Source organism: Lissotriton vulgaris, chromosome 9 (assembly GCF_964263255.1).
Source record: "Lissotriton vulgaris chromosome 9, aLisVul1.2, whole genome shotgun sequence".
Classification (NCBI taxonomy): domain Eukaryota; kingdom Metazoa; phylum Chordata; class Amphibia; order Caudata; family Salamandridae; genus Lissotriton; species Lissotriton vulgaris.
In genome coordinates, this window is record NC_141697.1 from 507,229,162 (window position 1) to 507,255,124 (window position 25,963).

General features: G+C 43.1%; 1 protein-coding gene across 1 annotated transcript in view; it reads left to right on the forward strand.

Annotated features, from left to right (window-relative positions):
- Positions 1–25,963, forward strand: part of TMEM260 (transmembrane protein 260) — a 645,490-nt gene that overhangs the window by 144,576 nt on the left and 474,951 nt on the right. Inside the window, exon 3 of the mRNA XM_086937970.1 lies at positions 10,007–10,158. Within this exon, the coding sequence (XP_086794096.1) occupies positions 10,007–10,158 (152 nt within the window). The remainder of the gene's footprint in view (positions 1–10,006; positions 10,159–25,963) is intronic.

Sequence of the window (25,963 nt, forward strand, 5' to 3'; positions counted from 1 at the left end):
AATCAGAGGCCCATATCGACCTTTTGGAGCTACGGGCGATTCGTCTAGCACTAAAGGCATTCCTTCCCTCTGTCCGGGGGAGTGTAGTGCAGGTGTTCACGGACAACACCACAGCCATGTGGTACTGCAACAAACGGGGCGGGGTGGGGTCGTGGACCCTCTGCAAAGAGGCTCTGCGCCTCTGGCAATGGCTGGAACATCAGGGCGTGACCCTGGTGGTTCAACACCTGGCAGGTTCTCTGAACGCCAGAGCGGACAAACTCAGCCGCCGGTGCATGATGGATCACGAATGGCGTCTGAACTTGGAAGTGGCGCAAGGTCTCCTTCTGCAGTGGGGAGAGCCTTAGTTAGATCTATTCGCCACCGAAGAGAACGCGCAATGTCATCAGTTCTGCGCGTTGGAATTTCCAAGGCGGCACTCGCTCGGCGACGCTTTTCGTCGCGAGTGGAGTTGCGGTCTGTTGTACGCCTTTCCGCCTATACCACTTCTTCCCAGAGTGCTCAAGAAGATCAAGCGCTACCGGGCACAAGTCATCCTCCGGACTGGGCCCGAAGGTACTGGTATCCCGAGCTACTCAGTATGTCAGTCGATCCCCCGGTTCGTCTGCCTCTTCAGGAGGACCTTCTGTCGCAGCAGCAGGGGACGGTTCTCCACCCGATCCTGTCCAGTCTCCACCTCCATGCTTGGAGATTGAGCGGCGACAGTGGAGGCCATTTGACTTGCCTCCTGAAGTCTGTAACATATTTTTGGCATCCAGGCGTCCCTCCACAAAGATGGTATACGCCTGCAGGTGGAACAGATTTGTGGCATGGTGCACAGCAAAGCCTGTGGATCCTCTCTCTGCCCTTCTTTCTGATGTTCTCTTCTTCCTTCCTTCTCTTGCCCAGCAGGGCTCTGCTCTGGGCACTATCAAGGGCTACCTTTCTGCCCTTTCAGCCTCCCTGCGGCTGCCTGACCAGCCATCTTTGTTCAAGTCCCCTATTGTAAATCGATTTCTGAAAGGCATCACACACACGTTTCCACCTGTTCCCTTCGTGATGCCTCAGTGGGACTCGAACCTGGTTCTTACTTTTCTGATGTGCGCTCCCTTTGAGCCACTTCATAACTGTCCTCTTCGCCTTCTTACTCTGAAGACTGTTTTCCTGGTTGCCATCACCTCTGCCAGGAGAGTGAGTAAGCTCCAGGCTTTATCCTCTAAACCTCCTTTCCTCTCTGTTCATCCGGACAAGGTTGTGTTGCAGACGAGACCTTCGTTCCTGCCCAAGGTTGTCACAGCCTTCCACATCGGGCAGTCCATTACCTTGCCCACCTTCTTTCCGCCTCCACATCCCTCGAAAGAGGAAGAGAGGCTTCACCGTCTGGACCCAAAACGTGCGCTCTCTTTCTATCTGGATCGCACACGCCAGTTCCGGGTGGATGACCAACTCTTTGTTGGTTACGTGGGCGCTAAGAAGAGAAAGCGGACCATCTCGCAGTGGATCATCTTGTGCATCCAGGCGTGTTACTCCTTGGCTAAGAAGGAACCCCCTGTTGGGCTGAGGGCTCATTCCACTCGAGCCACGGCGACTACAACTGCCTTGGGCCGAGGAGTGCCATTGCAGGACATTTGCCTGGCAGCTACGTGGGCCTCGCTGCACACGTTTGCAAGACACTATTGCCTGGACAGCCAAGTCCGGAGGGATGGCTTATTTGGCCGTTCCGTCCTCCAGGACTTTCTGGTGTGATTATTGGTTCGCAGACCCACCACCGGGGTTGGTATTGCTGGGCTATCTATTCTAAGGTAAGGAATCTATCACTAACGTGTCTCTTTCAGATGCACAAGTTACTACTTGTGCAACGATATTTCTGTAAGAGACATTAGTTAGTGATAGATTCCTTACTGACCCACCCATCCTCCCCGTTTCTGCGAACCGATATCTAGGGTTAAGGGCACCCCTTTCAGGGCCCTAGTTTCAAAAGCAGAGCATGGCTCTGCGTTTCTGGCGCGGAAAAGCTGTGGCTAAGAACTGACGTCAGCACGCGGAGGCGGCGTCTAAGTACTCCGGCGACGTCATCACGGCGCCCACGGGCGCGGAGCCGCAGATGACGCCTACCGACGCGCAAGGGTACTGCTACGCAAAAAATTTCCGGATCCAGTCTGACGCCTGGGGATATTCTAAGGTAAGGAATCTATCACTAACTAATGCCTCTTACAGATATATCGTTACACAAGTAGTAACTTGTGCTTTTAGAACTATTCACTTGATTATAATGGTTACAGCTTTTAGTTGACAGCAAAATAAGATGACGACTTTCTCATAAAAATATTGGTTAGCACATATTTCCAGCAAATGGCTAGCGTTTTCGTTGCATCTTTAAGACGGCCTGAGTGGGGACATGCCTTTAATTTCCTGACAAAAAAAGCCACACATTTATCATTGCAGCAAGGTGAAAACAAATAAGCGTGCACTGACGATTAGTTAGTAGAACTGTCGTTTCCACGGAGTGAAGGATTTGAGCATAACACACTTCCTTAACAGAAAAACCACAAATAGGCAGTTAAAATGTTGTTCTGACAGCAAAGTGAATACAAACGGGCTTATGATTGCAAGGTACATGTCATGTTGCATCTGCAACTAAAAGACTACGTGAGGCCAATCACAATCCCCCAATAATAGCAAACTGGGCATTGTAACCATGCGCAAAATGAAGTGGCCGTGAGGGACAGCTCTTCCATAAATCGGCAGAGCATGAAAGACTGTATGAAGGTCCCATCGTTCACTCTTACTCTGTATTTCTTCTTTTATATTTTCTGAAGAATTGACAACATTTAGAATTCCTGTACCATAGGGGAAGTTGCCGGTAGCTGTGGAGGTTCTTCTACTAATGAGAACTACCTACCCCACCAATACACCACCCCCAAAAAACGTCCAACCCATGGGCTCTCTCCTGTAGCTGTCCAAAGCACACTCTGTGGCATCCTTCTTCCTAGGCACACCTCCCACCACCCATCTCCCGGGACCCTTAAGGCGCTTCTGTCCCTCGTTCTCCTCCTTAGAGCACTGATCGTGCAACATCCGCGAGCGTATTAGGGAAGAGGAGGGCAGCCTCGACCACCCGTAACAGTCAGGATGGCCTCTTAGGAAGGCAGAAATAGTATGGAAAAAAATATTTTGAGTCTGTGTTTGTACGTGTTTGAAAATGCACAAGAGCGTGTGTGTGTGTGTATAGTTGAACCAGGCATATTAGTTGTAGTTCCTGGCATATATTAAAGATCCATAGCAAGGTTGTTCCATATCTGTGGCATAATATGGGTTCTGAGAGAATGGTGGTCCTTTTTGATATATTGAGCACATTCATTGTACAGAACTACCTACCACAGGCATGATGGCCGTGCTGGCAGTATGGTGTTAATTCTTGGGACATTGTGAGCATCCATTGCCCATTGATTCCCATCCATGTCACAATTGCTGACACATTGTGGGCATCCATGGCATAGTGGTGGTTCTGGCCATATGGTGATATTTCTTTCCTTATTGTTGGCGTCTGTGGGAAATTGCGTTGTTGGTTAGGAGGGTGAGCCCCCTTCTCAAGCAACAGCCACAATCCTTGTCAGCGTGAACCACCAAATTACCCTGTGTTTAACCCTCTGGTAGCTAGGCCCAAAAGCAGTCAGGCTTAGCTTAGAAGCAATGTGCAAAGTATTTACTCAGCACTTACACAATAACAAAGTCAAAACACAAGAAACATTCCACAGCAATTACGAAAAATAGATTAAAATAAAATAAATTGTCATCAAAATGACAAAAATCCAATCAGTGGAACCAGAGTTCCGAATTTTTAAAGTGAAAAATAGCGTCTGAAAGTTCAGAGCAGATATCTATTCGCACGACACCGGAACAAGGTCAAAAGTTATGGTGACCGTGATGGAGCGTGGTTCAGATACACATAGTGGACTGAGCCCAGTCCCTGCTTACCTCTGGACTTAGAATAGATTTTGTGAAAAAAATGTTTCAAGAAGGTAAAGTTCAACTTGGCAAGGCAGCCAGTGGTGTCTGAGGAGGAAACATATTCTGGGTGCCACTGGACAAGATCCAGGTGAAGATTTCTGTGTTCTAACTTAGTCTCTTTTGAGGAAGTCAAAAATCTCCAGCAGGATGAAGCAACAGCCCGTAGCTGACAAGGCTCCATGAGGCTGGATACCCCTTCTGCAAGGAGCCGCTGAACAGGATTTGCTGCTGTGGACAGCAACTTAGTGCGAGCTGCCACAAAGTCAGGCTGATTGGTGATGCACCTTGGGTGGATAGGCGAACGTGTAGGTCCCGGTCTCCTCACGGTTCCCAGGGCTCTTTTTGGCAGAAATGTTTGTGTTCCACGTTTTGGAGTTTGGCTATCTGGACACCTTTAGTAGCACTCTTAAGGGCCCAGGATTGGAGGGCACCACTTGGAGGGTCAGGACTTACACCAGCTTAGTCTAGGTGTGGGTTCAAGATGGCTGGATCCTTTTCTGTACCTGAGGCTCTGTTCAGGAGGCCAGCCAACTTGGAGTCACTCTGAAAGTCCTGGGTACAAGCAGAAAAGCAGGTCTGACGCATTAGAGCACTAGGCAGACCTCAGTCATCAGGGCCATCAGCTGAACGGCACAGCAGGCCAAAGGCAGCAGGGCAGTCCTCAGTCCACCACAGGTCCAGAAGTGAACTGAAGAGTTCACAGGCTAGTGTGAAGTTCTTTGTTTGAGGGCTGAGGCAGCTGCTTTGAAGTGCAGGTGAGGCTGTGCACAGCTCTGCTCCTCCCATCCTTCCAGGATGTCATATACTGCCAACACCCAGTCCCCCTATGTGTGGCTACCTGGAAGGAATATACAAAGGCCAACCACCACCTACAACTAGTCATGTGATCCAGAAGAAAACAGGCTGCATGAACAACGTGGTTACACCAAGAAAAAGCCAACTTTGTAGAAGTGGCTTTTCCAGAAATATTACTTAAAATCCGACTTTACTATTAAAGAAGATTTTAAAATACAATGGACCACTGCATTATGGTGGTACTTCATTACATATTAAGGGTATGCATGGTGTGATGGTGCCCGCCTGGCATAAAGCTGATCATGACTTAATGGTTGTAGTTTCAGGCATGTTGTTGTAGGATGGTGCCAAGGTTTTGATGGAAATTATTTTGAATACATTTGAAGACCCGAGGAAGTGCACATGTTTAACATGTACTCTAGTGTACATGCTCAGCCAGCCGTCTCTCTGATACCCATGGAAAGTAGCATAGACAACAGTCTTACAAGAGGACTTCCCTGCTACTTGAGCCCTGCTTTGCTGTTTGAAGGGGAGAGAGGCCCATCTCCTTGAACCCAGGACTACCTGAGATACTCAAAGGGTCAGTTAGCCGACCTGTTCTTTGCTACAGGGACACGACAAGCTCCAGAGGTCTTCCTACAACTGCCCAGCTGACCCATGGCAACTAGACCTGCACCTGGACCTCCCTAGGCTCTGCTGGTCTCTGCTATAGTGAGTCCCTAATCCCCAAGAGGTGCCTTCCCAGGTCCTGGACCCTTGGCTGTCATCAGAAAGCACTCCTCTGTAAAGAAAAAAAGCAACCTTAAAGTTTTGGGTTCTACGCAACAGCGAATGGGCACACTCCCTCTGAGATCTTGCTACCCACATCGACCCCCAGCGCGAAGCTCTGGTGAACCCGACTCTTCGCGCTTCAGCAACCTCAATCAACGACCGGCAACACAAGATCTGTGCTTCATAATACAGCAACCATATCCTGTGGTGACCGGCAACATGAAGCTCCAGCAACAACTGTCCACAATGCTCAACCAGATCTTTGTGCTGCATTAGTGACCATCTTCAACTCCGGGCCTGTTCTTCTCGCTATAGCAATGACCATCCCAAACACTCTCCCTGCTTCTCACGGCCTCCTCCACGTGGAACGGATATCTTCGTGCTGGATAACTTTTTTAGCAGAACTGACCTGGTCCCTGTATTGAGCCCACGCTCTATCATGATTGGCCTAAACATGTGACTTTTCCCTGGTCTAGTACCACCAAATGACCGCGAGTGACACCTTGTGCTTTTAGGCGCAATACTGAGATAAAACTCTGAAATTGCATATTTCTGGTTGTACTGATTGGAATCTTGTTGTTTTGGCCTTATTTTATTTATTACAATTCTCTCTCTTTCTAAATTTGTTTGGGGTTTTACTTGTGTTGTGTTTTCACCTTTTTAGTCTTTGTGTCCTGTGTAAATACTCCTTGCTTCTAAGTTAAGCCTGACTGCTTTTGTCCCAAGCTACCAGAGGGTTAAGCACAGGTTAATGTAGTGACGTTTGTAGTTCACTGTGACAAGGATTATGGTTGTTGCTTGTGAAGGGTTTTCACCCAGTCAAAAAAAATCCAATTTCGTATAGTCAAGTTGAGTCTTCACAGGGCAGGGATCAAGAGCAGCACAAGGTTTCAAGGTAACTTTGAACAAACCCACCGCTATGGGTGTCAAAGGAGCAAAATTATATTGTTTAGAAGAGGTACCACAAATAGATATGCCAACATTAGGAACGTGTAAGATGGCAATATTTTCTGGTAATTATTTTGCTAACTGGTACTTCCCATGTTAGGTATCTGCACAAATAGTTCCCTAATAACGATGAACCCAATTTGGAAATGCCAGTTCTCTTTTTGAAACTTCTGATATTTTCATAATATTGAGACCTAGACCTTCTGCTGAATCTTACCATTTAATTGTAGAAAGATGTGTGGCGTTCTGTGAAAATGTTTTATTTCTTTTAAAACCACTTCATAAAAAGTATGAATGTTAGACAGAAAATGTAGACCGTAATACTTGAGCAAATAGCAAAACATTGCACCACAGATAAAAACATAGAATAACAAGTGGTTAGACATGAGGAGACAAATGCAGTACATAACTTTCAAGTGTTGCTTATCTAATGACTTCAGGTTTGGGCTCATGTCAATTCCCTTGTTATGCACTAGTCATAGGACATAGTCTTTAGCCCTTACCCAGTCTGAAATAGTTTCTCTAAGGTTGGAATTTTTGGGAACATTTTCTGCCTTCACAAACCTATTCTGTCACCACATGTTGGTCCATAGTCGCACACCGTCTATCCCAACCAGAACCCTGCATTTCCTCCTGTCTTGCTTCATCCCAGTTCTTGATCATCAACCCCATGGAGCTTAAGGTTTACTTTCCTTTGACCATGTGTACATTATTTGGAATATCCAGGACAATGAATTTGGGTGTTCTTGGCACTTCCAGTATCTGAGCAAGTGTGTGTCTATCTGTGATCTATAATATCTGGGCATTCCATACCATGTGAAAAAAGGTACCTTCAACGAGTCTGCACTCCAAGTTGGCCCCATCTGGTACCAGGTCCCTCCTGTGTATTCTGCCCCTTTTATAGTATGTTGTATGAGGTATCGTCAGTTGGATGAGTGTCAGGTCCACTGGGACGGTAACTTCTCAAGGTGTATTAGAGCCATCTCAATAGTCCGATTCTGCTCCCATATATTTCTACGGGTGAGTAGGGAGTTGAAGGGATTATTTATCAAAGTCTTCTATATGGCTGATATTGTTGCTTTGGTCAACTTTTAGGTAAAAATCCTAATCTCCATTGAGCTGGCCTTGGGTATCCATGAAGGGGTCCTCTCAAATTCCTTTTGTAGCTGGGCAAGTAATTGTATTCCCTCCATCCCAGCTAATTCTTCCCCTTTAGAGATGCTTATGAGATCCCACCCCTTAAGGGACACCCCTTTCCTAAGTAATGTTGGGCAAAATTAGGAGGATTCACTTGTTGTTGTTCTGTCAATCCAACCTAGTGGCAGTTAGGTCATTTTTCACACCCCAATCTCATTTGCAGAGGCTAGAAGTAGTGTGGGTTTCTTTCTTCCTGTACATCCAGTGTACACTGATCTTTATTGGGCACATAGCCCAATGCATGGTTACCCTTCACCCCAGAGCATGGACTGTACCGCCCCTTATTTTCCCAAAGAAGGTATCCAGAATAGTGTATGGGGTGTTCTCCTCACAAGGAGTGTTAATTTTAAAAAGCGGGTTCTCTACCCAATAGAGCGTATGAACGTTTAACCCCTGTATTGCATCCCCTCAAAATTCAGCCAATGTTCTCTTAATATTACAACCAAAGAATGCTCCAGCTCACAGGCTATTATATTTCTCCAATGTTAGAACCTATCTATGCTGATTGTAAGGCCTGTGGACCCTCTCTGTCTCATACCCAAAGGGTAACCCACCAGTATGATGGATTTAGACCAGCTGAGCCTGATTATTTTGTGTAGTCCATTAAGTTGTCCAGCAATCTTGGTATTGCTCGCTAGGTGTCTGTGGCATATGTGGCATCATCGTAAAGCAAAATGTTATCCTCATTTCCTTCCACTGACCTAAAGACCTGTTTATCTGCCACTTTTCTCCAATAGACAAGGGTTCAATAGTTAAAGCAGGAGGATTGGAGACAGGGATCACCTGTGTTTACTCCCAGTTCAGATGTTGCAGTTAACATACCATAGCTTTCTATTTCCTGTCCTTTAATTGTTCAGCTTGAAAGTGTAGTTTCTAAAGAATAAACTTTCACTGTTGACCTTTCTGCCAAGAAGGAAGCAACCATTGTCTAGTATAAGAAGAAAATTACCTTTATTCTAGCATTTGAGGCTACATGAGAACACCAACCACCTTCTGTGTCCATTTAGTGGAGTCTTTTCAGTGTCTGAGACAACAAAACACTCACCTGATGGCATCAGTTATGTGTGACCTATGATTGAGCTTGGCCCTCGGAAGGATTGTGGTATTGTTTAAACCAATGGGCCTAGGAAAGCCTTTAATATGAGTCATTCTTACTTGAAACGTCTGGTATTATGGTGATTGTGGTACATGCTCTTTTCACATTTAAATCGGATAAGGTTTTCTTTTTTGGACATATGTAACTCCTTACCTATGATTTCTTTATTTTTGACGTTTAAGTGCACCATAATTGGTTATATAATGTTGTCCCGTCACTGAAATTCTTTTCATCTCTTTGTGGTCCTTATGCGCAGGAACCATTCTAAACTTTAAGGATGTCCATATAATATGTGTTTCACATAAAGTGAACATCAGCAGGAATCTTTTACATGTTCATTGGTTATCCTGAATCCCAAGTATGAATGTGCCTTCCTCAGACCAATGTTGGACAATCTTGCTAGAATATATGGATAGATGACAAGCCTTTGAGTTCCTCATTGACAGGGCTATGGATCTGAAACTTGTCTCTAAAGCACATAGCAGGACAGGATGATCCAAAAGCAAACGATGCTATATGTTTTAGCATGCTTACCCTCAAGATTCTGTTGCCCCATGTAATCTGTTTCCAGTGGTTTGGAATGGGAGAAGTAAGCGAGGTAAAAGCAAACAAAAGTTACTATAGTGAAGACTAGACAAACACCCACCTTCTGTCTCCACCTAGCATGTATTGGAGCCCCCAATTATTTGCTGGTATCAATCATGGGATGTTACGAGAAGATGTATGGAATGCAATTGAAGAGCATTTTAAATGATCATTAACATTTGAAATTTAGTTTCTGATCTCAATACTTAGTGCTTCAAGTCCCTTATAGTATTGAAGCTGAGTTCCTGTTTCCTTTATTACAGCTTTGTGCATTGTTACACGTTTTATCTGTACACTGTTACACATTTTGAATATACTTTATTTCCCTGTTCTCTAAAGGGGAATTTGAATCTATGTTTTGACGTCAAACATGAAGTAGGTTTGTGTGGAGTAGGGGGTCGTGAAAAGTTATTTTAGCCATTGATCTTTGTGTGAGAATTTGAGGCTTTGTACATTTAAAAAAATAAATCAATGTGTATAGTTATTGAACTTTGTGAGTAATCCATATATCAAAGCGTTGAAGCATTTGTTTCAAACTTTTATTATTTGATAATGTTCCAGCCAATGAATATTTTCTTTATAACATCAATCGTGTATACATTTGTGGCTATTATTTTTCTTTAGGTTGCTCATCCTCCTGGTTACCCTCTGTTTACTATGCTGTCCAGACTTGCAATCAGCCTCTTTCCATTTGGATCCGTAGCGTACCGGGTTAATTTTCTCTGTAGCTTCTTTGGAGCCATGGCTGCTACTCTACTATTTCATACAACATTCCGGTAAGCTTTTGATGACATCTAATTAACATTTACAAGATATCTCTGTACACCTTGCTCATAAAGACATTTGTTAAAAAAATTATTAATATTGATAAATAATTAATTTGCATTGTACTCTTAACTGTTTAACCTGCAAGTTTTGTGACTAATTTGGGGTACTCCGTAAGAAGGATCATTGTACCATCCTTGAAATTTGTTTTTCATCCAGAGACCGCTTTAGTTGTCTGAGCATGCACCAATTTCGTTTTTTTGTTTTAGTTTAGTTTTATGTTTTTAGCCATGAAACGCATTCATTTGTGCGGAGTACAGGCCGGGATCCTTTACCGCATTCAGATACATGGACCATTTGTAGCCTCAACTTCCTCTAGGAGTAGTTCTAAATGCGAATGTATGTTATGTTATGAACTTATGAAGCATCTGTTGCCTGTTTCCAACAAATTGGTCATGCAGTTTGGGATCCCTGTGCATCTTAAAGTATGCTTGAATTTATAAGCGAGCAAACAAAGCAGGACTGTGCTGTCTGAAGTAAAGAGCAATCTTTCGTAGAAGTTAGATACTCACAATAGTCAAAATATGATTGCTAGTGTGTATTTTCCAAGTAATGTGTGTATTACTTAAAATTATGTAACACTGTAGGAAATCCACTTAGTTTTCTGGCAGTGTAGATAGACCTCTGGGCATGGTGAGGCTGCTAATCTGGTCTCAGTGCATGTGTTTTGTCCCCAAAACATGATACCTGTTTTGGGAAAACTAATTGGCATTAATGACTTGTGTGTAAGTCCACAGGATAAGTGTACAAAGATGAAGCTAGTAGCGAAAATGTCAAAAACTCAGTGTGGATTATACGGGGTATACTCCTGCTCTTCAGGAGTCCCTTGAAAACTTGTTAATTTAAGCATTTGATGTACTATGAGTGGAGTGTATCCATACAGCTCAATTGCCAAAGGGATTGGTGAAGGGAGTGCTATCATGAATTACATTCAGGCTGGACTCTTACTATGTCACTCTATCTTTCCCAGTTTTATATTCACTTACCATAAGTCTTAAAGCAAACTAATTCCACCACAAATAAACATGAACATGTTAACCAATTGTAGGTTTATCGAATAGTTTAGAAATTGAGATGTTTTGACCTGGAGCTCATAGAGCAAGCATATATTGTTCCAAAGTTCCCAGATATCTTAACACCTGTTGTGTTGGTGATGATGGGGAAAAAGTATTTACACAAACATTGTAGGAAAGTAGGAACTGCTTCTTATGGTTACCCCCACTTTTTGATTGATGTTGCACTGTTTTTGACTAGTCTGTCTGGGATCCTGCTAATCAGGACCCCAGAGTATCTGCTTTCTCCTTAAAATGTTATGCATGTACTTGGGTACACTCCAGATTGGATACTGGGGTACCCTTTTCAGTCGCTACTATATGGTACACATGTACCCAGGGCATAGGTACCCCAGAGGCCTCCCTTGGGCAGAAGCATGTATTATGCCACCCATGAGAGGCAGGCAAAATGGAACTACAGGCCTGCCATTGCAGGTTGTGTATGCTGGTGCTTGCACCACTTACTTTAGATATAGGTTTACTATATCTATAGGTCACTACACTTAAAACTTATCAGTCACCCCTATAGCAGGCCTTGACAATCGTGAAGGCAGGGTGCTGGGTTGTACGTGAGAGGGTGCCCCTGCATGAGCAGAACCCCTCTGCAGCCTTCAGAGACCATTCTCTCAGGTTGTCGATGACGCAGCTAGACATATAGGTAGAGGTGCATTATATGCTCGCGTAAAATGCTATCTCGAAAAAGGCTGCAACAAAACTTGTTGTGTTTGGTATCAAACACCTTGGAATCATACCTCCACTCAGTAACCGCGTGGAAGGTAGGATTCCACCCTTCTGAAGAGAGCTTCGTGGGGTCACTTATCTTTCCGGTACCAGCCTTCTCGAACCGGGCAGCACAAAATGGTTGCTGCTGACCAGAGACACTTTTCTGCCCTCCTGCTGCTGAGCCAAGCTCGAGCAGGGGAAGGCAGGACAATAGGCAACCTGTCGCAGGGAGGTGTGACCACCTCCCAGACAGGATTTAGTGTATTAGGGCTGAAAGTCTGCTTCTGGGGTACACATGGTGTCCCTGTGCATAGTCCAGTTCAAACCAGTCCAGGGAGCTGTTGGCTTCTGCTCTGGTGCGAAACTGGACAAAGGACATGGGAGTATCCTCCCCACTGTGCTGACCCTCCCCTGGGAGGGTCCCCTGAATCTGTCCAACCCTCTCCCGTGGGTACAAAAGGGCTTACCTGGCTGTAGGGCCCTAGATTCGACATGGACAACATTCTGATCAAGAAACCACTGAACTTCAACTCCCTGGACACTCTGGACTTCACCGGACTTCGACTGGGCCCAACTTAGTCTTCCTCTCCGTCCAATGCATCATCTGTGCACCATCTAGGCTCCGTGCAGGAACTGTAGTGCATCAAGGACATCTGAAATATCTCCCTTGGGGTGAAGGAGTCCCTCGCTTGCATTTGCAGGCAACGTAACTCGACTGACCAATCTGCTGATCCTGAGCTCCTGCGGACTTAGAAGGCTCCGGCAACACAGGAGATGGGTTCCTATGTTCTTTGAGGTCAAGCTGCCCTCTCACCGAGTTTGAGGCCAGTATCCCTTGTGGGGACCCCCTAACACAAACCCCTGTGCACCGCGTACTTTTGCACTTGCATATGCTTGTTGGCATTCCCCAATTAAGTGCATTGGCTATTGATAGCCCCAACCTCTGCGCACATTTCGTACAAAGGACTTCGGCCTCCTCGCACTTCGTGCCCTGCAAGCTGTGACTTTGTGAAACTGCTAGAGGTCCCCTCGCAACTCCTGTGCCTTCGGCCTGTGGGTCAATTTGAGGGACATCACTGATTTTCTTGGGCTCCCCTGGTTGCTCCAGGCCTGCCCTGACTCCCCTTGCTCTGGTGAGTCTCCTGGTCCTTGCTGGGCCACACCGTGATCTTCCTCGACCTTCTTCGTGGGTTGCCGCTGCCAAGGTTTGTTGGTGTTCCCGCCAGACACCGACACCTCAGCACTCGACACCCTTCGTGGGATAGCTCGTACCCGGCTCCTGGTCAGCTTCGACATCTCCTGGTCCCCGTCGCTGCAGAGTCAAGTTCTCCATCTTCGCACCTGAATCACCCGACATCGATGGGCATTCATCTACCGAGCCCCTGGTCATTCCTGAGTGACCCAGACTCAGTCCCCTCTGCTTTCAGGTTCCTTCCTTCAAGAAGCCACCTGTGGGTTCCACCGGACACTTTTCTTCTTTCCAGCAGTGGCATTTTTTGAAGACTCCCATTGAGAGCGACATCGATTTCCGATGCCACTTCGACCCTATGCACCTGGCTTCCCTGGGATAGGTAGCTCTGGTACTTCAGTATCCACGGGTGGGGTGGCTCACCCACCTTCTATGTTCTAAAGGGTTTCTTCGTAATCCATAGTGAAGAATCCTTAAAAACTAAAACTGCAACCGTGACTCTCCCATTGAATTGTACGTAGCATGCGGTTGTGTTCTCACATAGCACCCTTCTTCCTTGGGGCCCCTACTTACTCACCTTGGGTGGTTCCTTGGGGTCCCAGCGATTCTACAAGCTCTAGACACTGTCTTGACTCGAGTCGTGGTTCTTATACCACTATTTTAGTATATGGTTTGGCCTCCCCCTGGAGCCCACTGTGTATTAGTGCAACTTAGGTTTGTTTCTGTGCTACAGTATTGTGTGCTTTGTGTTTATCTTCGTGTAGCAGATACTGAGAGGTATTTAAGGTGTGTTATAATAATAATTACCTATTTTTATAAATACTTTGTGGTTCTCCTTTCATTCAATCAATACATTATAGATGCCTTCCGGTAAAACAAGCTGCTTAACATTCGTTCAAGACTACGCCTGAAGGCTGCTCTCCACACCTACCACTTGGATAGCTTTCTAAGGTTATCTTTGACCTCTTAAATCACCATAAGGGTTGTTTGGACTGGTGCAAGGTGTCCACTTTAGTTAGAGGACATCATATACCAGGCCAACTTCTCACAAACCTGCATTATATTTTTTAGTTCCAGAATGTGATAATGTGTGGAATTATCTTCTATGCTTTGGAGACAATAGGGCACTCTGATGTATCATTCCTCAACAAGTAGGCAAAATAATTCTCCCATTCAAAACTGATGATCCAAAGACGATGCAAATTTTCTTCTGCCCAAGGAGCCACCAGATTGTTTTCGTGAGATTATTCTCCAATACCACAGTTGATGCTTCTGGCCTCTGACACAGACTATTGCACCATACATAAAAATACCTTTAGCAGAAACACTGCTGGAGCCTTTCATCCAGATTTATACTTTTTATATTTTACATGGTGCCACAGCCACTTCACAGCACTTTGATATGCAAATGAAATGAGTTAAAATAATTCCCATTTATCATTGTGACGTCAAAAATTAAATTCTTACCAATTGTTCTAAGCACCCCTCACTAGGGTGCCAGGTTAACCGATATGTGATAAGTTAGGCATGGACAACTTAGTGAACTCAATTATATTGTCTACAATTAAATGTTTGCTAAATTCATTTCCAATGTGAGACATTTTTCAAGGGACTGACTTTATCTTGGATAAAAAAAATAGAGTTTGATTGTATCATATATTGTTAATTAGACTCACGGAAAATAGTTGCTCAGTTTATGTTGTTGCTTTTAAAATCTGAATTTCCAGGATTCCCATTAAAGGAACCATGTCGACTGGGTAAAACATTCAACCGAGCAATGAGACTTGCAGACCATTAAAGCAAGCTTAAATGACCTTAAAAGATTGTAACAAGCAGCTACATCTTTTTGTGTTCTATGTTGTACTACCTTGTTAAGGAGGCAGCATTTATTTGTAGAATAGTAACGCATTTGGTTATAGAATCTGTATTCTGCACATCTTGCACTTGAATGTGCATCTCCCCCGATGTGCAGGCTGAGCAGTCGCTGTACATATTAATATTAAATGCAATTTATATTTTGAAGCATCTTTTCTGATAGGATTGTTTTATGGCTAAATTTGCTGAATTTGAACAGTCTTCCGTTATTTTCTGTAAGCCCTTATCCCTTCGCAATAATTGCTCCCACAGTGCGTGCCGTACATTTACATGACAATGATTCAATATTACAGGAGTACATATAATTGATGAAGTACATTGCCTAGGGGAATGTCACAGTTCAAGTGGCAAATCTTTCTCGTCAAACAATAGATACCATTCAACAACCAGCAAGTCATCTCTATGGTAATGGGACTAGCCGTGCCCTATTGATCGCGCGGAGGAAGACATTATACCGTGTCACTGGGATTGTTACTCTTTCATTTGTCTTGCGACCTGAACTTAACCTCTAAATCTTTTTTCTGCTGAGCATGAACCAACCAGGAGGACCAGTTGTTGTGAGATCGAAAGCGGGGAAGGAGTCAACAAATATCACCTTGGCGAACAGTAAATTATATGCGGCTCTATAAATGGTTCATGGCAAATAATGGATTTGTCACGCTTACATTTTTAGTGTCAGAGGCAGGATCACATTCATTTATGTAGTGTTGTTGCATGTGCTGATTTTTTTTTTTGTTTAATGACCTGAATGTAATTATATTTTTTTTAAATTCGTGTCCATTATTAAAACTGTAGAATATTACAACCATTTCATCAGTAATATTTTTGAGTTTGGAATGATAATTGCACACAGTTCTGGATCTCGCAGAGATATTTCTTACTTAGCCTGTGCAAAGGAAAGACAATCGATCACAGAAAAATCTGTTTTTATAAAATGCCCACAATGGAACGTGCATAAAAGTCAACAGTACTTGTGTGACTTTGTCAGAAACAGTCCCATCTATACTACTGAATTTATCATGTATGCTGTCAATCTACATATAAGAATATACTCTTTTTCTCATTTTCTGAATGATTTATGTATGAACATACTGTGGCAGTACCATACTGTTGGGACTACATAGGCATTCCAATTAATTGGATCCCATGTTCTTACAGAAAGTACACTTTAATTTCTATGTAGGAATATTTGTGCGTCAAAAATATTTAAACCATGTATTAAGTGTATTGTTCACAGATTTGTGTGACCTTTGTTGAATCCAAAATGGCTCGGGCAATTTGTCCTAGAAGCAGTGAATTGGTTCGTTTGCATCTTTTAACTGTAAGTTGTACCTTTGTCAAGACCTTTGTAGGTTCCATGTGGTCCCCAGCATTAACCTGCATTATTCTTCGGCACTTTACTCATTTTAAGGTAATTATGCCTGGTATTGCTGTTAGTAGTGAGTTAAAATTCAGGACTGTCATATCCGTTAAACTGTTTCATGTTAAGCGTAGGCAATTTGGTTTACTTACATGTTTTAACTCAAATAAGTGTTGTGTGCCTTATGGAAAAAGAATAGCATATTACTTTAGGAGTTTGCTTTGATTTTCAGTCTGTTATCACTTGCAGCACCTGCGTGTCTGCACATCAGTTTAGGTGCAGAATGTAACTGCAAGTGAGGATAACCATTTTTATTAGGTCTTGCCTGGAGACAGCTTTAGGTGTTTCAACCAACCTGATGCGTTCCCAAACAAATCATAATAAAATTGTGCGTGTGATGCACATCAACCCTGATTATCTGTTTGTCTGTTCAAGTGTCATTCACATTTTGCTTCAGCCCGCCACATTATGGGGCAATGGATCAGCCTGTTTCTTCCATTGCCTCGCTTCACTATGAGTGACAGCATTTTTCTTGTACTCACGTGCGCTTCCACCTAAAAATAAGTTGTCCTTTCCGGTGCCAGTGCCAATGAGCCAATCTCGACTTTCATTTTTGCTTTCATTTTATGTTTTAAAACTTGTTTTGCTGTGATTCATTTTTCAATTCATTTTTCTTTGTTTTAGACATATGCATGCCACCTTTTTTTTGTATTTTATTCATTTGAAAGTTGTAATGCCAATTGCATATGTTTCCCAAAAACTAAAATAAAATATCACAGGTTTGCTATGGCAAGACCTACTGGCCTTAGAAATGCTTGCTTTTTTGTATCTGCTTGAGAAGTCGATACATTTCAGAAAATGCAATGTATTTTCTTTGATTTATCATATGCTCTTCTTCTTTATGGTGCTTGCATCAACTTGGGTAAGCATAACATCATTGAACCAATTGCTTGCCACACCATCGAAAGTAAATGGTTTAAAGTTAGCCGCATTTAATTTTAATTGTTTTTTTTTCTCATACAACATATTTTGACTAGTTGCTTAGAGCAGTGGTTCTTAACCTTTTGACTTCTGTGGACCTCCAAATAATCATTACTGGAACCCGGGTCTCCCACTGCATCAATATTGGAATCCAGGGACCCCTACTAAGTCATTACTGGAAGCTGTGGACCCCGGCCTAAGCATTTTCAATGGTTTTAGCTGAAAAACAGTACACACAAAAAATACAGAAACAAACATTTATAAGAAAAATACTCAAATGATTAACTATTTTATTTAATTCACAAGCAAATATGACTTTTTTATTTTCATAGAAGTATTGGAGCTTATGTCAATTCAACTTATGGCCTCTCATTGTTCATTCTGTAGTCTGATTAATGCACTTGCACTGCTCCCACGAATCAATCTGAGGATAATAACTTGAGTTTTTTTAGGCTTCATTTTTAGATTCCATCACATTAACATAACAATTTAAATGTTACAGTAGTACATTTTGTTTCTTCATTTATATACACTCTAGTTATCTGTTAATTTTATTTAATTTTTAAGCAGTCACAGACCCCCAGGTTCCCCGACCACAGGTTAAGAACCAGTGGTTTATTGTTGGTACATATTTGTGTAACTAATCTATGTAAAGGGAAGTGGAAGTTTGATTTCGGGAAATTCTTGTGTGTTAAGTGTCGAAGCTCATTGCTACTATCTTAGCTTCCACTCTGAAAATCTGTGCCTTGTTGTCCGTTTAAGAAGTATTTTCTCAATAAAATAAACATTCTGAAAATAATGTTGTTTTAATTAAAAAATGTACTCTGCAAATTCTGAACTGAATCTCAAGATGCCAAAGATCACACATCCTGTCAAGTTTGGAACCCTGAATTCGAACTTCGTAACTTCTAAAGCCAATGCCTTAACCAATCACACCCCAAGCCTGGTCTAATTCAATTAACTGGTGCCCATTTCTTCTGCTTGTCTCTTCCAGAGTCTCGGGTAGTGATCCACAAAGTTCTGATCAAAAGTTTCTAATTACACATAGCATAAAAAATAACCTTTTGATAATGCACAACATGAAAACTTGATATGTGCAAAATGTAGAAAAGGAGTTTATGCATTGCTGAGTGAGTAGTATTCACGCTTTGAGAAGAAATTTTGATACCGCTAATGCTTTTATAGCCACATGTGCTAAATAGTGAGAGTGGAGGGTCTGATCAAAGTTGATTTGCTCCAGAACACTTCTTCGATCCATACATGGAACGCTGCGTAACATTTCAGTTGCTTATGGACCCCTGAATCCGCATTGTATAATAGTCCTGCCCCAATACTAAAATGCATTTTGTACTTACTACAGCATTTATGGATTTAAGACTACCAATGAAATAGAGCTAAGAAAACTTCTGGATTTCAATTAAAATTATTCTACGGATTAAACAATGTTCTACTGTAGTAAGGAGCAGATTCCTTTTAACACTCTGTTTTACGGATTTTAACTGTCTGTTTTACAGATCCAGCAGTAAGACATGGTCTTGCCCCTAGAGCTGCTGAATTTGAACTGGGGATCTAGGTTTGAATCCTATCCTCATCTCGGCACCCTGTGATTCTAGGCAAATCACTTAATCTCCCCATACCCCTCCAAAAAATATGTAACATATTCTTGTGCTCAGGCCCAGTTTGCGCTGTATTAAACTTAAGAAATAGTTTTGATATGACTGCCAGTCCATTTTCTTGTCATCCATTTAACAAATGACCAAAAAAGTATTTATTTGATTAACAGTTAGTTTTATGTAGCACAACTTCAGCAGTAGTATTGTGGGTTTGTCATTAATCAAGCATATATAGTGATTCATTACACAAATCGAGCCACTTTGAGGCATGGAAGTTGATTCAGGTGTGGAGCTGCAGAGGGGGTGCAATAGGTTTTGTTAAAGGGACGTATATGTTTGGAATGCAGGTAGTAAAGGAAAGAGTTATAAGTCTCGAGACAAGTTCATCCTCACATTCCTAAGAGACCTCATGTACTTTGTAATTGTTCTGACCATTATCCTATACGTGTAGCTTTTAATTCGGGGTATATTTTGCATAAAACTTCATCTCTCTACAACATTTATTTGTTAGTCTGAAGCATGCTATAATGTTTTCTTTTGAAATAAATTTCACATTATAATCATAAACAATAAAGTGAGCCATGAATGTTTCATTAAAACGCAAAGGAAACCTAAGATTAAATCATATTCAATTAGTTTTCGTTCTATGAAACGTGGTTATTTTTTAACATTTCCTAAATGTCATAAAAAAAATAATGAATTAGGAAACCGAGTTAAACTTTAGCTCGAATGACAGCATTTTTAATTACAATTACACTCTACTCATTTGCATCTTGTTTGAAATTGCACTCCCATCCGCAGCACCGGGACTTTGTTTTGACTGAATAAAGTAGTGCAGAAGTGTCCCTGTTTTTTTGCGGGAGATTGCGGAATGCTTCCTGACAGCTAGTCAGAGTCAGAATTAGTTCAAGGAAATGTTAATAGCGCGCTGCCTAGCCTAATCCCTTTGATATCACCAGGTAGCCTCCCGTTCATGGGTTAATTGCTTTAAAAGCACAGGCGATATTCCGAGCGGTGGGCCGCTTCACCTTTTCACAGCTGTTACCATTGAGTGACAACTAAATCCCATGTGTAAAATGAGGAAGAGCTCAGGCTCCAATTGGGAGAAAATTTATGTAAACCACAATCCCTTCAGAATGTGCGGAAGTCATAGACTTTCTTGATTTACCCTGCTTTTGCCAGAAAGCGCCATTGTTCCCTTCCCTAAGTCCCATCAGCCCTTTGTAGCGGAATATCACAGCGGCAGCAGATAGCTTGAAATATATAAATGCTATCATAGCTCTGATTAATAGCAGTGCTTATGAGTCAAGTCTGATAACAGTGCAGCTCTCCACTCAATTTCAGATACTGCTAATGGAATCTGTCTTCTCCAATTGTAATCTGAGAAGGGCTAATTTGCTATGGAGCTTGGAGCTGTCACCAGTAGGGGATTGTGAGGTCAGATGGGAGCTGCCAGGTTTGTGCCCTGCAGCTTGTATCTCTCACTTTGAATAGAGCAGCCCCCTGCCTGCCAGTTTGCTGATAGGCCGCCATGGGGTTTATGCCACTTTGTACAATAGGCAAGGGCTACATAGCTGACTTTGTAATTGTGAAGCGAGCTCATATTGCCACAGCTACTGTGCCGCATAATTTCTAATAAGTGGTTTTAACAAATGTCAGATTATGAAAAGTTTCCTCAATTACAAAAACTTATAAAACATTTAAACTGCTCAATGCATTTCTCGCTGAAGTTTTTTTTTGCCACTGGCTTTGGACATCAGCTACAATAGTTATTTACTGCCACAGACACGGCGTTTTGAAAATATGTTTAATTTATGAGTTAAAATGAAGCACTGCTAATTTAGACAAGAACATGACTAATTTGGCCTTGATGTTGTTTTTCATGCCTGGAAAAAAAACAAGTGTAGTAAATTGAGTTTGTATATCGGATTACTTTGTAGGAGTAGTGTGTGTGGCTCTCAATTCTAGAAAAGTAAATAATTTGCATTTGCAAATTGCAACTGTTTATCTGGGGAATTGTTTTAGGGAAGTATGGGGTTGAGGTTCAAACAAATCAGGGTTTCGTTCCATGATATTTTTATGACTTCCTTGTGTTTTCCTTGAATTTACTACTGAAGGTGCTGCTACAACGTTTTGTTTTATGACAATCCAATCTTTAATTTCCATTTACATGTTGTTTTCAAGGTTACAATAGTCCGTGTGCCTGCAAACCTTTTTTTTGATAGGTTAGTATTTTTTTAACCTTCCGCTCTTTATTGATGTTGCCTTACTGTTTGAGAACCGCTGCTCAAATCTGAAAAGGCCAACATTCGCTGAGGGTTGTCACCGGGGAGTCATATCATGTAAGTTGCACCACCCAGAGCGCATAGTGTCATAAGTAAAAGGATGAAGGGCATGCAGTAGGTGACATGTCCAAGCTATCAGTAGGACTGTCATCTGCCCTCTGCTACTGGAGTTCTTTGGTGCCTGCGAGGAACCTGTGTCCACTTGTATTGGTGTGTGTATACGTGTATTAATGTTCTTGTGCATTTTAATTTAGAGTTGTGATGACTGTGCGTCAGGATCGCTTTTTTTTCATAGCACTGAGAGTAATGAAAAAAATGTCATTTCGGTGAAGGCACCGCATGGCAGTGAGTCAAAGTTATGGTAAGGTATGCAACGATAATGACTTCCATTTCGTCCATGATGACCTCACAGGTGACATCACAGCTGACATCTCAATGGCTGGTTCCATCACACATGCCTTTATTGATGACATGACTTGTGGCACATCACATTGCTGTGTTCACCAGCCCTGGTGTTCACCCCAGTATTATTGAGGATCACAACTGGTAGATCCTCAGAGCCTCAAGAGGGAGAACTCTAGTGTTTTCCACTCCTTCTTTAGCTCTGTTAGACATGAGAGCCCTATTCTCAAAGGTACAATTACATGTGTAGATTTACTCACGAGTAAACTTTATACGTCCCCTAGCAACAACTTTACATGTTTTTGCTATTCATATTTCCGAGTGTAAATTTACTAATAGGTGCTGAATTGCTCATCTCCGGCTCCTCAAAAACTGGGGCTTGGACGTGATAGAACACATTTTTCGTAGGTAAGCAGAGGTCTCAGTCAGTAGGACTGAGATCTCACTATGGTTCAGCATAGAGAAAAATGATAACTTTTGATCTTTATTAATATATATGACATTTAATGTTGTGACATCAGCGAATATATTTGGGCACCAAATGTATTTGAAAGCGAAATGAATAATAACCACTTGGACATGAAATACATTGAACTGCCTAACAAATTGAATTATGCGATTGTAGTTGAAACACAAAGACATGTGACATTGCCTTTAAAAATCATATGGAGCATGGCAGAATTGATTCACCTGTGAACAAGGTACTTTCTGCCGAAACTCGTCAGAAATAAGTGAACAATCGACCGGTGCAGTCTGTCAGTTACAAAAAAATGCTGCGAAGTTCAGATCTGGGCTGTGGAACTTTTTTCTGTTGAGGTTTTAAGTAAGGGAATCTCCTGTCTACTGCATCCACAGCCGCCCTGTAGAGTTGGTGGGGACCCCGTTGATGGAGTTTTATTGTAGAAAAAAAAAAAATATATATATATATCCACAACGGTGCAATCTTCACCACATCCGCTCGCGCGAGTGAAAGAAAGGTCACGCAACACAACGTGCAGATTTGGCATAAGTTCTTTTTAATACAACAGAGCCACTAGATCCGACGCGTTTCGGGCATCCGCCCTTGCTCACAGATCGTCCGACATTGATTTCTCCACAGTTTAAGTACACATTTTTTTCTCACACCCCCCCCCCCTTTTTTTTGAAAACTCACACGTGATTAATGGACATGGAGGACACACTACAAAGTATAGGCATAGTGGTGTACTCTTCCTTTTTTACCAAACTATCTTAATACACTCTAAACCAATGTATTGATGGTAATTATTGCGATTGTGCGTTTTAAATAGTTTTAAGTTAATTCATGAGCTACAATGATTTGAAATTTCTAAATTGAACATTGTAAAATTCTCATAAGCGCATGTGTCAAGATATGAAAGACATTTAAAAGAGACTACGCGCCTGTTAAAAATGGAACATCGTCCACATTTCTGCATAAATGCAATGACCAACACCAATGAAAAAATTCAAAAATAAAAAAAAACCTCATTGTGGTTTTTTATATATATATCTAATCAACAGAGTATATGTGCAAAATGATGCAAGTATCAATTTGTGCAAAATACGCTGTGCAAATAGTTAGCAATAAAGTGCATACTTTTGATGTGCAAAATACGCATCATATGTAAACAGAGATTTGTAGTGCAAAGTGAACACAATAATAACAGTATAAGCAGATTCATAAAAACTCTGAGATATTGTATACTGCATAAATGCATAATACATTAATTGGTCATTAATAGACGATCTATGTTCGTATAAAACAGGCATGCGAGTCAATTCAAAAAATCACAATAAACCAATATTAGAGAGAAGAAAATTGAGGGATGAATCCCCCAAATAATCAAAGTGATTAGTGGACCACCAAAATTGGCCCACCTTGTCTAAGTCCTCATTAAAAAGTGCCAGAAAAAGTGGTAGCTACTAAAATTAGTGAGTGTAGGGGAAAAAGAAAAACCGGATTGTACAAAAGTACTGATCCATAGAAATATGTGAGAGTAAAAGAAAATCTTTTCTATCAGAGACTAAATGGTAAGAACAGGCAGACAGACGGGAAACTCATGACGAATCACATCCCATAGAGAGGAAAAAATGTAATAATATAAAAAGACACAAAGGTCCTCAGTGGTGTTTAATCCATTAGGGAAACGGCTGTCTAACTCCAAAATGAATTGGGATTCCAGTCTTCTAAGCATTTTGTCCCTGTCACCGCCTCTGCGTGGTTTAGGGATTGAGGCGATGACAAAATAGCTCAGGCACTGAAGCTTGTTATTATTAATGGCTTTGAAGTGCCTGGCCACGGGATACGTACCATCGTTATTAACAATGGCACGTAAGGGGGGAGGAGCTACGACACCAGCCAAGATGGCCGCATAGTCTCCCGGCTCCGCTGACCCCCGTCCTACGCTTGCTTATCCTGTCGAATATCCTGATCTCCTGCCCCGGATTCGTGTGGGTGAACTAGTCTGCATCCCGATGGTGTGATCGCAGACTTTTTCCGATGTTCTGGTGTGAAGTAACATCGAAAATGTTTTTAGGCCTAACCCAGACTGGAAGCCGGGGTCTCGATTGCTGGTCTACCCGGGTCCAAAGTGAACAACAACGGACTGCCGAGGGTGGTTGGGTCCGGTCCTAGGAACTTTCGAAAATTTATTGGAACTACTTTGCAACCATCTGCTGCCTGATGCTGTACCTGAGGTGAGGCGACGCGTGGTGCGCGGTGCTGCGTCGCGGGGGACCCCGGCCCGGAGGCCCGGCACTAGCACCGCTGGTGCCCCGAGGTAGGAGTCCCGCCGCACGTTGCTGCATGTTGCTGGCCCGTCCCTCACGGCCTGTTTCTGCTCTGGTGTATCCTGCCCTGGAGAGGAGGCCTCTCCGTGGGGATTGTTATGCCTGCGGCCGTATGGAACCCGGCGGAACGGACTCAATGTGGCCCTTCCTTGCGGATGGTAATGGCGGACGTTGCGCGCTTCACGCGATGGTGAGGGCCCAGGTCAATCATTGGCTGTCGGCAATAGATGGGATCATAGGACCGGGAACGAGCCCTGACTTGCTCTGTGAGACCCGGCAGCCGACTTGCCCCCTGTTGTAAGCCCTACTGGTGTGTTTGGACCCAGTGCTGGAAGCTGTGCCTGCCCCCGAAGAAACGGAATTCGTGTGTGCTGAGATTGGTGACTCTCTTACGTTCTCGGAAACATCGGTCCTACAGTTATCGGAGCATTTCACTGCTTCCCCCATCCTGGACACTGTTGGCCCACACTTTGATCTGTGTCGGAACGAGTCGCACCCCCTCCCCAATCGGTCTCCCAACATGGCGGATGGAACGATGCTTGGCTTCGGAGACGGGGAGGGACATCGTTGGTGCAAGCTGTGTGCGTTGGGACCTACTATTCTTCTCCTAACTGCTGACTCAAGCTCCGGCTGCTTCTGTGTGAACTTGGACTTTCCGGGGATGTGGCTTTTCTTATCCGAGGGACTCGGCAACTTTGTTAGACGGGGCCAAGGCTGAGATTGTGTGTTGAATCGTTTACGATGGATCCATTGGTAACGGGACTGCTTCATCAACAGACGGATTCCGGGGCGGGGGGTTTGTGGTTCCCCCCGGGGCATTTTCGTATGGTGGATAACTTTACTTGTGTTGGCTTAGGGGGGCCCCTTTGATAGGGCGGGGGGGAGAGACCGGGAGCGCATAGACTATCACCCTCCTCCGCTTCCCCGTTGGGTGGGGTTTCCTTTCTTCCTCTTTTTTCTCTTCTTCTTCTATATTTCGGGTTTGGTTCTCAGGCGACAGGCACACTGCTGGGGGGTGGGCCGTAGTCATCTGCAGGGGTGCAGGGTGGGGGGTTGGGGGAGGGGATCTTTCGTTTTTATTTTGTTTCTATGGCCTTTTTTTCTCTTCTCTTCTCTTTCTTTGTCTTTTCCTTTTTCTGGGTCAGTGCAGTGGGTTTCCTTCGGTATCAATCCCTGCTTTTTCATCTGTGCCTCAATTTTCGTGGTGTTTTTTTGGGTCTTAGGGCAGGTGACTGCAGGCGCGAATTGACTGTAATATTCCTTCACATCCTGACCCTCCTGTTTCAGCGCCATTGATTTGATCGATGACTGTTTACTGTTGACATGTTTACTATTCTGCCTGCCATTTTCGCTGCTGGGAAATTGTTCGGCACCTGATCCTTCCATCCTATGTTATAAAATGAAAACCTTTTATATCCTGTTTTTCTAATTGTGCTGTTCAGTGGCCAAGAGTACGTTAGCATGGAGGTTCTGCTCCCCCAGGTGC